This window comes from Grampus griseus (assembly GCF_964374135.1).
Source record: "Grampus griseus genome assembly, chromosome: 6".
Classification (NCBI taxonomy): domain Eukaryota; kingdom Metazoa; phylum Chordata; class Mammalia; order Artiodactyla; family Delphinidae; genus Grampus; species Grampus griseus.
The window spans coordinates 11455418-11467527 of NC_139000.1; the positions used below are offsets into that span (position 1 = coordinate 11455418).

General features: G+C 43.1%; 1 protein-coding gene across 1 annotated transcript in view; it reads left to right on the plus strand.

Moving 5' to 3' along the window:
* Positions 1 to 12110, plus strand: part of DENND1A (DENN domain containing 1A) — a 293403-nt gene that overhangs the window by 81296 nt on the left and 199997 nt on the right. The window contains exon 7 of the mRNA XM_082656160.1: positions 5752 to 5797. Coding sequence (XP_082512286.1) covers positions 5752 to 5797 — 46 coding nt within the window. The remainder of the gene's footprint in view (positions 1 to 5751; positions 5798 to 12110) is intronic.

Below are 12110 nucleotides of genomic sequence, written 5' to 3' on the forward strand. Positions count from 1 at the left end.
CACTGGCCATCGCATTAGCCTGCGGCCCATCTGTCTGGTCACTTTCAGGAAGATGAAGACTAGGATTATCTGTTTTCTCCAGCAAGGTGTGTTGTATGGTCTTTGTTCGCTTTCTTTTCCCCGTTCTGTTGTCCTTTAACCTCTCTAGCAATGCCAGGCTTTGTTATTTCAGAGCAGAATTTTAAACTGTAAGACAAACTGTGTTTACACGTTTGTTTCTTTTCAAAAAAGAAGGAGGGGAGGGAGGGAGGGAGAGAGGAGGGAAGAAGGAAGGAAGGAAAGCTCAAATGAGTAAGACCAAGAGTTTTCCTTTCCTTTAAAGACAGTGAGCTGAGGAAAGACTTGTGGGCTCCCTTTGCAGATCTGGGTATTTGGCTAAAAAGGTTGAGTGCCTCTGAGAGGCGAGATGGGTGCTGTGATGTGTACACTGTAATGCTCACTATGCTTTAATATGGGAAAAGAAAAAGAGTAGACCTTCCAAACCCCTGGGTAGCTCTACGCTGTATCCTTACTAAGGTCAAAGAGGTGTTGCTCCTGGGGAGGCGGGGGTGGGGGCCCTCCTACCTCTCTCCACATCTCATCTCACCTCCCCTCCCCTCCTCTCCCTCTTTGTCTTGGGAAGCTGCCTTTTATATATTTGAGCAGCCAGTGTTCCTTTATTTCACCTGACTCTTTTCCAATTAGTAGCCGCTCACCTCAGGGGAACATAATTAAAAGGGCTCTAGTTATCTGGGGGAAAGGAATTAACAAATTGAGAAAGTGCAGTAATAATGAACGGGGACTATAGGATCATTAATAAGTCTGCAGTATCCATATTCATGCCTGTCCATTGCTAGGAATGAGCTCATGCTGCAGGACTTACCTATAAGAGCAGTGCTCTGCATTGCAGGTCTGGAGTTGGTGAGAGGACTGGGTGAATAGCCCCCTTGGTTTTCCAGCACGCCTTTTCTTTTGGCTTAAGTTCTGAGTATGTGCTGTGGGACAGTATAAGCTTTCAGTCCAACAGCCCTGACTTTGAATTACAGCTTCACTCTAGCTTTGTGACCCTGGGGCAAGTTACTTCACCTTTCCAAGCAAGCCTGTTTCCCAGTCTGAAAATGTGGATAGCAGTGACACCTTGCAGAGTTGCCTTGAGAATTATGTGTGAGTGATGCACAAAAGCACCTGGGTTATAGTAGCTCAATTGATATTAGTTCCTTTTCCCCTTAAGAGGATTCAAAGTAAACATACCTTTCAGGTAAAGGTCATTATGTTGTCACTGCCTTGACACTAGCAATATAACCCCTCTCCTTTTCAGGGGAGAAGGAAGAAAGAATAGCTTTTACTCTTTCAAGATGACAGTGATGAAGTCAGATAGTGCCGTAATTCCCAGAGAACAAAGGCCTAGGGCAGATACACCCTGTCCCGCTATTCAGAGATGTACAGTGGCAACCCACAATCGCCGTCAGCCATAGGGCAGTTGTGACACGGTTGTGATGGCCCGCCTATGCATGAACTTGGTCGTAGCTGTTAATATTATCACCCCTTTAATTTAATCATGTGCATTGTTGGTTCTGCACATGTTGTATCTAATTGCCATTTAAAATGTCTTCCAAATTGCAGTCAGATTCAGCATTGAAATGTAAAGTCAGTGTGAATGGTGAAAGGCACCAGAGCAGAGAAGCATGGTGTTCATTTACTATTGGTGAAACAGATATTTGCGTTGATATTTTCTTGATAAGCAATAAACAAGTTCTTTCTGGGACCTAACAAATGAAGATAGCATCTAGATAAAGTATTATGTTTTGTTACTGAGATACCTTGGATGAAACAAGGGCATTGATGACTCTGAATCAGAAAATGATTCAGAAGAGTCAGGTTCTGAATGTGAAGTTTCTTAGGACTAGCTTAACCAATTTTTTGCTATATTTTCTTTTTAAGAAAGCGTGATGAGTGGTTTTACAAATTTGTCATTCTGTGTGATAAGCAAGTAATGAGTCATAGTTTACTTGGTGGTTTTTGCATTTTGGGTGGTACATAAAATCAAGTTTAAATGTTACCCTCTGAAGAAAGTGATAAACAACCCTACTGAGCTCAGTAAGTAGACAGGTGACAAGGGAGTGTGCTTGGGGTCAGAAACTCATGTATAGAGGTGATGCATGTCAAACACCTCATGCTCATCACGGAGTCTCGACTGTCCTCACCAACACTTTGCCAGGTATCCTTCAGAACCAGGGAAGGAACAAGAAACCATTCTTTGGGCACTAAGAGAATGGGTCCAGTCATACCAGCCATGACAGGGCTGTGAAGAGAACCCACTTGGACATAATAGCTTACTGAGCCTACCATGTGCTGCTCCTGTGCTAGGCACTTCATGGGTTCTCTCTAATCCTTGCAACAATCTTGAAAGATTTCCACTGGGGCTGGTACTGCCCTTTTAAAAGACACTTTACCAAGATATAACAAAAGATATTAAAAACAGTCCTGCCCTTTGACTTGGTAATTCCGTATTTGGGAATTCATGCACATGAAGTTGTTCATTTTCATTACGATGTTACTTATAGTGAAAAGTTGGAAGTGGCTTAATGTCTAACTCTAGCAAAAGGGTTCAGCAAATTAAGGGACATCCATACTTGGTTGAATATTACATAGTCTTTAAAATAATCACAAAGTTTACAGTATAATATGGGAAATGTTAATGTAGCCAGTGAGAAAACAATAAAATATATGCACTCTATAATTTCAAAGATATTTTTAAATATTAATGTTAATATTGGAGGAGAATAATACAAAAATAAAAGTAGTTGTGATAAGATGACTTGATCGTGGGTGAGTGTCCCCTCCTCCCAAATTTCTCTTTACAACAACAAGAAAAAACAAACAAAAGAGAATGATTCAGTAGCTGCAAAAACTATTGAGGTATATTGAGAATACAAATTGTTTTCAGAATGCAGGTAGAATTACCCAGTTACATATTTGCTGCATTCAGATGTTAAGGAGTCTCTGGGGTTTCTTTTTTTCCTCTCTCCCTCTCCCCACTTGAAATTTGTAATCATTGTATTTGCAGAGCAAAAATGCAGTAGATTCAGGGACACATTTGAGGTTTTGTAAGCAAATGATGATACAGTAAAAGGTATTTGTCCAAATTTGCATTCATACAAAACATGGTGTGCTGTGATTTCAGAATAAATGTGTTTTAAATATTTTCTAAATACAGAGCTGTTGCAGCCCTAAGTTGGCTAAGAAACTACATTTCTATGACAGGCCATAATTACCCTTTGGTAAATTATTGGGCTTAAAAAAAAAAAAAATAGCCTACCTAATGGTACCTGAAGAGTGAGTCTCACTTTGTCCCTTTCTACATCTGCCATTACTTCTAAGACTCCTTTTTACTCTCTTTCATTGATTTTTATTGCAGGACAAAAGGGCATGGCATTAAAACCTACATATTTAAAATTCTAGAAATTTTTTTTTTCAGATAAGAGCCTATAGTCTCAGATAAGAGCCTAAATTATACAGAGGCTTTTGCTGTAGGTATTTATTTTTACCTTTTTCTCACAGTTGTTTGAATGTCCTTTTCTATACATTAATTCATTTGTTGGAATTTCAGTTCAGAAATTCTAATTAAAACTCAGGGTCATTTGTCACTTGCATGACAGTGCTGGTAGGAGCTGGGAAAGTTTATAAGATTTGGTTAAATATTATGGATTTGAGTTTTTCCCTTCTATGTGTTTGGCTGTACTTCTGGACACATTAATAAGTGGCCATTTTTCTGGAATTCTGCACTCTTCCTGCTTCCTTTCATTACATTAGGCAAGGTTCCACTAGATGAGGCATTTGCAGTCTTAAGACTTCCTGCCAGGGTTCAGACTTTGTATTTTTGACATTGAAGCTGTCGTGTTCCTGAAGCTACTTAATTAGAAACACATTCATTTCAATGTACACTGGAGAAAGCTTGGACAGCAGAGCCAGGCACACTGGGAAGTTTGAGCATTTGTGTAGCTGGCAGCTAAACTAATGGTTTACAGTTTAAGGGGAAAAAATATCATAGGGCATTTCCTTGCCCCTAGAAGCGAAGGGAAGCTGAATGTGCACAGCAGATACCTTTTTTAAAAAGGAAAGAAGAAGAAGAAGAAAGACAACTCCACTTTCACTGCAGTTTTGTGTCTAATTCTTTCTTTGGCTATTATCAAATCCAAAAATCTTCTAGAAGAATAGTTGCCAAACTGGGCTGCTAATATTCAAGACTGTTTTACAGGCTCCCAAGATATATTCCTGCAGAGGTCTGTAGTAAGGAGAACATTTTATATTCTGGGGAAGGATTTTTGCTTGAAGAATTTTATTTGTTGAATGGTAATGAGGGAATTGTGCTCTTTCTTATTTTTAAATGTTTGAGCAATTTTAAAATGCACATATGATGTTTGAAAAACCTTCGTTGCCCATCCATTGCTTTCAGGATAAAGCCTAAACTCCTCAGCATTCAGTGGAAAGCAAACCTCTCCTTTTTCATTTCTTACCCCTCCTCACTTCCCTACCCTGTCCCCAAGAAAGCCACCCTCCTAGGTCCACTTCCATGCCACCAGCTGCCCCAGAGGAAAGGTACCTGGGCCCCTCAAGTCTGAGCCAGGTATCTTTCCACTGGGCTCATAAAATACCTTTTTGTACCTTTCTCAGGATGTATCACATGCTGGAGAGACAGATGGAAACACTGTCAATGTCTTGCTTCTTCTCTACTCCTTGACCTCCCTACCTGCAGGAAAAACACTGGGTGGGAGGCGGGCCTGGGGATTTTAGGTCCAATATTACAAAGTCAGTGTGGCATGGAGGAAGAGGGTTTGGAGTCAAATCCTAGGGTTGCCGCTTGTTTTAATGGCATTAGAGAAGTGATTTAAGCTCTCTGGACCTATTTCCTCCTCTGTAAAATGAATATAATACCTACCTTGTGAGGTTGTGTGGGTTAGGAAAGATGAATTTCAAGTTCCTTGTATAATGGCTAGCCCATTTATCGTTGGTAAGTAGCATCATAATGATAATTTATATGTGTGCCCCTGAAACCAAAGGAAGTCAATCCATAATGCCCAGGTTTTAAAGCCCCTGGAGTTGGGTTCTCATCTCCTGCTCAGTCACTAACTAAGGGAACCCATTGCTCTGGGAATGAAGCAGTTGGAAGGGGCTTTTTGAATTAGTGTCATCAGATGGCATGTGTGCAGTTGGGGTGGAGATGCTTGCTGGCTTTGATGCACTTCGTCCAACCAGAATGAACAGTTAGATCACATCTCTTGATGGCAGGAGGAAACAGCAAATAAAAAATCTTTCCTCTTTGAAGCACATCATGCCCTCCATCTGACATTGTTAACTGCTTTTTCTTTTGTAATCATGGCAACAGTGGTTCCCATTTGTACCAGGAACTGCACTAATCACTCGACGTATATTTTCTCATTCTGATAGCAAGCTGCCAGTTAGATTCCAAAGTGCCATTTTAAAGATAAGGCAACTGAGGCTATGCAATCGCATGGCTGCTACTTAGGGACTAACGCCAGGGTCAGTGCTCTTCCCGCCACCCATGCTTTTAAGGCTGCCCACATTTTGAAATTCTTCCGAAGTTTCTAGGCTTGGGAACAAAATGTCACATTAGGATTTTTGTTGTGAAAGGAAATGTAACTGTGCATACGTTTATTAAAACAGTTTTTCTCCAAATAGTGAACCATGTGTAATTTTCTGTCAGAAGCAACAGACATTAAAGCAGCTGTGTGTCTCTGTTTCTCTTCACAGCGCTCCCATGCCCTACCTCATAGGAATCCATTTAAGTTTAATGGAGGTAAGTGGGCTCCTCTCCTCCCCAGATATCTCTGTTTGCGGTTGTGTTTTGCTATGTGGCAGTGGAAAAGACGCAGTCTCTGGATTCACAGCTCTACACACGGGAGCGTGTCAGAGCAACGCCTCATGCACAGAGCTGAGCGTTCAGCTTAGACCCTTTCCACTGGGCTCTTGTTTCCAGTGTTTTTCCACTTTGTTTGGAGATTGTCAATTTTCATGGGTGAGGGAGTGAGGTTCAAAGAGGCAGGAGGAAAGGGTTCTTTAAGGGTTTGAACGAGGGAAGGAAAATGATTCACTTTTCAAAATGATGTTTATTCTAAAACACTGCAACAATATTATATTACATTTTTTCTCTTTAGAAAATGTGGTATAGAAAATATACAGAAGTATAAGTAGGAAAATTAAAATTATCCACAATACCATTATTCCAGATTCAACCACTGTTAGCATTTTATTTTTCTTCATCCTCGTCTTTATTCTGTGAATATATATTTTGTATAAATGTACTTCACTGTTATGGTATAGAATTTTATGTCTTTATTTCATTTAATATTATGGCATGGGGATTTCTACATGTTTTTGTCTACTCTCAGTAATAATTTTTAATTTGCTACTGGCCCTTCCACTGTTTGGATATGCCACAACTTAGCCATTTTCCTATTACTGTTGGACACTTAAAGCTGTTTATAATATTTCACTATTATAAATAGCATGTCAGTGAACATCTTTATGCATAAGGCTTAATCTGCATCTTGACTTAACTTCCTTAGCGTAGAACCCCTAAAGTAGAAATGCTTGGTCAAAGCTATGAATCTAAGGCCAGGTTGCTTTCTGCATGGCTGTACCGGTTAGATAGCAATTCTTTTAAGGGACTTTTCTGTGCTTTTGTAAGTGCCACTGGTTTGTAGACATGAACCCTAAGCTTTTCCCTCCTCAGGAGAGAGCTGAAATTTGCACTAGAGCAAAATGGGGCAGGAGGTAGGGGGCTTGCCTGTTTTGCACAGGAGATAAGCTCTCAGAGGGAAAAACTAAAGCCATGTCCGTCTGTGATGATGCTTTGCATGTCTTAAAGGAAGTGCTACTTCTCTTCTTCTGTTGCCTTCATTTCACGTCGACGAGGACCACCTGCTTCTTCACTGTTGCACACTGTGCTATTGTGCTTACGAAAATGAAACAAGTTGGTTATCGAAAAACCTGTTTGTTTGACATTGAGAATCTTGATCAAAATAGACCACAGAAATCTGCTCAAATTTCTAATTTGACAGGACGGCCATGTGGCTCCTACATTCTGTTAACAGTTCCTCCTTGTCATCACCCAGCCCTGAGCACATACAGTACACAGTTTATGGACTATCTTGGATGGTGTATTTAGATCAGCTTGAAGAGATTTCTTCTGTGTTTTACCTTTGTTTGTCAAGTTTGGGGGTGTATTCAAAGCTCCTGTGTGAAAAATTGAAAGTGAGTACTTGCTAATAGAACTTTCGTGTCAATTGTTGTACAGTTGGAAACTCTAATCTAAAGACCATTTGGTCTATCGGCATCCACGGCTCTTTCCTGCCTCTTCTGCCTTCCAGGCTGTTCCAGCACGGGTTTTTTCAGGCTCCGTTTCACAGCCCTTTACCTTGAGCATTGTCCAGGTTTCTAGTCTTGGCTTGCTTTTCTTTTCTATATGCCCTCTGGCCATCTTTTGTAAGGCTTTTTGCTTTTGCCACCAGGGTAATGTCAGTGACTCCCAACTGTGATTCTAACACTGGCATGCCTCTCTCTGAACTTAAGGCCCAGAGCTGCAAATGCCAGTGGAAGGTCACCAAGATGTACTGTCGATGTCTCAAACTCAGTCTTCCCCAAACCCCTTATTACACACACCCGTCGAGTTACTCCACTCCCCTTCTGCTGTTCCCGGTCCCCGTGAGTGGCACCACTGCCTGAAAAGGCACCAAAGTGGGTCACGCTGAGCATGGCTGAGTGTCCTCTTTCTCATTCCTTTCTCTCTAAATAGTCACCAAGTCTCTGCCATGTCTCTCGCCCTGTTCCTTCCTCGCTGCCTTCGTTGACATTTTACCTTGCTTGCTTAGATTTTTGCAAAGCCTTATTCGTTCATTCGAGAAGCAGGATCAAGGCCTCTTGTTTTCCGAACATTTTGCTAGGTCATGGAGTTATGCAGATGAGTATGAAATTCTGGTCACTCTGTCTTTAATAGCCTGCCTTCCAGCCTCCTCTGCCCTACCCCCGAGTCCTGCTCAGGCTCCCCGCTGCTGTCAAGCCTCCTGTCCTCTCGCTGTCCCTTGTTAGCCAGTGCTCTGGCTGGTCTCTGAAACACCCCCGTCCCCCCGCCCCTGCATGGCTAAACCTTCTCTTCCCCAGCTGTTGGAGGAAGTCCTCCCGTTGGCCGTTGTCTTTGCTTGCTGTACCTCTTGCTCAGGATGACAGCTGTTTGCTTCCCTGCCCTCTCCGTCAGCCCTGGGAGCAGGAGCTCTTTGGGAACAAGGCCTGTGCTTCATTCACTGTGGTGTCCTCAGCACCTAGCAGGATGCACAGCAGGTGCGTTCTGAAAAGGAAGATTGAGTGAGTGCTTGGAAAGCTGGAATTTGGGACACATTTAGAGCCTCCCGTAGGCATTGCTGTTGTCAGGGAACCCAGCACCATAATTTTACTTAAAGGTGGAGGGAGTAAATTTTTTTACTTTTTATGTGATTGTAAGTAATTTAAAACAAGGGTTTTTTGTAGTAAAACATGCCGTGCACAACAGGCATAAATTTTGAAGCTAAAACTTGAGACAGAGTTTTGCACTTAGGTGAATGGGTGCAAGTCCACTCTCCTTGGCCTTTGAAGGGTTTTAAATGAGGAGGTTTGGGAAGCACTGGCCAAGATAAATCTTAGCCCTGCTGATTTAAATTAGGGAGGGTTTGCCATGCTGAACTACTATGTGGTCAGCACTAAAAGAAAAACAAAAATAGTAGTTACCCCACTCTTGAAGCCAGCTAAGACACTTTCCAAGCAAAATAGCGTTTCCTGCATGTGTGAGGCAGCTGTGGACTACCAAGTCATGAAGTACAGTCTCCTGATCTCCTCCCATGGATTTCAGCTCAGACTCGGAGTCCTCCGGTCATGCTTTTTGATTGGGCTTATCTGGTTCTATTAGACCTTCAAGTGAGAGAGATGGTTCCCTGAGATTTCTTCCAGGAACCATGGGCTATAATGCTTGGGGGTGGAGCTCATACCTGGGGCCAAAGGAAGACTCTTTAGGGAAGGAGATTGGGAAGGCCCATCTCCTCTCGCACACTAGTTTTCTTACTGGCAATTCAGCAAAAGGCTTATTTTTGACTGTCTTGTTATTTTTTCTTGAAAGCTATAGGCACCTTATTATGCCTTTGCATATGTGCCAGAATTTTTTAAACTTCAAATGAATGTGGCAGATGTTCATAAAAGTTTAGAAAAAGCTACCATAGGAAGACTTTTTAACCATTTTTATGACACTCAAATTTGTTGCACAAAAAGAAATATAAATTATAACCTACTGTTCTCATTTGAAAGAAGGTTATTTGGGGGGAAGATCTAATTCTAGCCTTCAAGCTCTTACAGGCTGTCCTATTTGTTAAGTGGTAACCTAGTCACCTAAAAGAGTACACCTTCCTTCTAAAGTGACAAGTTTCTAGCTGATCGTCATTCTTAGACCTCCACTGCCTTTTTATATCCTTTCTCTCATTTAAGCAAACACTAATTTGAGGCTGGTGGTAAGTTAGCAGGATAGCCAAGGGTTTTGGCATAGACCTAGTTTCTTCTTGGAGAGAATGATCATGTTAGCTGGCAGCTAGGAAACACCAAAACGCGGCCAGATTACACAGTGACTGTTTCCTTTCATTCCCTCCACCTCAGTTGAGTTCAGGAGATGCTCTGCAGCTCCTCTGTGCCATGTCTGGTAGCAGGTGCCAGGTCAGTGCTGGTAGATGGGTTCCTTTTCCTTTTTGATAAATGAAGACCTTCCTTTCCAAGCCTCACAAATAATGCTTTGTGTACAGACCTCAGAGCCACATGAGGGATGCATGCAGAAGGTGTTTTGTATCATTCCTGGTGATGGTCAGGAAGGAGGAAGGAAAGGTGATAGCAGTGACACAGTGCAGACAGAGGCTCAGGTTAGACTGCAGATGAAGCTCCACCTATATGCAGAGGCAGTAGAGTGTGGTGGTTAGAATGTGGACTCTGGGTTCTGGCTCCCCTACTTCCTGCTTGTTTGATCTTGGGCAAGGTGATGGACCTCTGCACCTCTGTTTTCTCACCTGTAAAATAAGGGCAATGGCCATAGCTCCCCCCTATAGTATCATTGAGGGTCTAGTGAGATGCTTATCAGGTACTCAGCACAGTGCCTGGCACATAAAGAGTTCAACAGAGGTCAGCAACCATTGCCATTTTTATTTCCTCAGTGGCCTTAAAGCCGTTTACATTGTTAAGTTGATGCCTTTGAAATTGTGTTTTAGGGACTCTTGGGTTCCAGGGATCATCACCTTCATTCCCTAGGGAAAGAATTTCACTAGAATTGGCTTGTGCCTGCTGTTTTCTTCTGGTTGACAATGCTGGGGGCAATGTGTCAGGGATGGGAGTGGTGTTTTTAAGGAACTTGATAAATGCACTTCCAGTTCCCTGCTTGACCACTCCCTTGCAGTAGTAATTTCAGGTGTGGTACTTTGTCTCTGTATCTTACTTTCTTCATCTATAGGAGTGGTTAGTCCCCATCTCTTAAGATTGTGGTAAAGATTAAATAAATGAGTCCTTTATATGTCCAGCATATCCCAGTGTCTGGCCTGTGGTCGGTACACAATACACATCCCCTTCTATAGTAATGTTTTGGTAGCCTTCTGTGTACCTGGCATTGTATCACACTAGGGGTTCTATATAAAATGGTGAATGTGACATAATCTGTGCCTTCAGAGTTCTGTCTAGAACATATGCAGACAAGGAGAAAGTAATTGCAGGGAATTTGAGAGGCTATAGGCTCTGGTAGGGAAGACAGTGAACTGAGCCTTGTGGGCTCTGCTTCTCAGAGGAGAGGAATGCCTAAATGGAAACCTAGCAGATAAATTTGAGTTCCACCAGGAGGACAGGGAACAGCATCTACAAAGACTTAGAGTGTAGACCATGGTGTTTCCCAGGAAGTATGAGCAGTTCAGTGTCTGACAGGAGCGTGGAGCTGAAGGGGAGAGGAGCACTGTGGCAGGCAGGCAAGGGCCAGGCCATCCAGGGCCTTGTAAGCCGTGTTAAAGAGTTTCAACTTTACGGGGCAACGGAGAGCCACTGAAGGGTGTAAATAGGGGAGGGTCAGGCCTCCTCCTCCTGGGCCGTTAGAAACACGGTCCTTCCATATAAAATGCTTGGAAACGGCTTAACCATGTTCATAAAGTAAATTGTTGTTTGTAAGGATCAAGGTAATTCTTAAGTAAAATTACACACCACAAGGGGCTTCCCTGGTGGCGCAGTGGTTGAAAGTCCGCCTGCCGATGCAGGGGACATGGGTTTGTGCCCCGGTCCGGGAGGATCCCACATGCTGCGGAGCGGCTAGGCCCGTGAGCCATGGCCGCTGAGCCTGCGCGTCCCGGGCCTGTGCTCCACAACGGGAGAGGCCACAACAGTGAGAGGCCCTCGTACCGCAAAAAAAAAAAAAAAAAAAAAAAAAAAGGGGGGCATTTAGGGTTTTCCTGGTGGTGCAGTGGTTGGGAGTCCGCCTGCCGATGCGGGGGACACGGGTTCGTGCCGCGGTTTGGAAGGATCCCACATGCCGCGGAGCGGCTGGGCCCGTGAGCCATGGCCGCTGGGCCTGCGCGTCCGGAGCCTGTGCTCCGCGGCGGGAGAGGCCACAGCAGTGAGAGGCCCGCATACCACAAAAAAAAAAAAAAAAAAAAATTACACACCACAACCATGTACATAAAATTCAGATGTGTTAGCGTCCCAAACCCAAGCTTCCAAATGGTTTCCTTGCTACCAAACTACCAAACTGTGGCAGAGGTGTTTGTAGTGATGACTTACTTTGAGGTTTCAAGCACCATTTTTACTAGATTTTTGTTTCCTCTCTGTTTCCAAGTACTTTTTATGAATTAGATAATCTTTTTACAGTGCAGTTTGAGAGGATAAATTTAGGTTATATACTAAATGCTAAGTTCCAGGCACTAGGAACAGGGGAGTGAGACCCAGGTACCACAGGGGTCTACCTACCTCTCCCACCAATGCAATTTCAAGAGACATGTGATGGGGGCATGAGGAGACAGGCCCAGCTCACAGCTTTCCTCTCTTCCTCACCATCCTTTATGTAGGAAGGCTCAGCG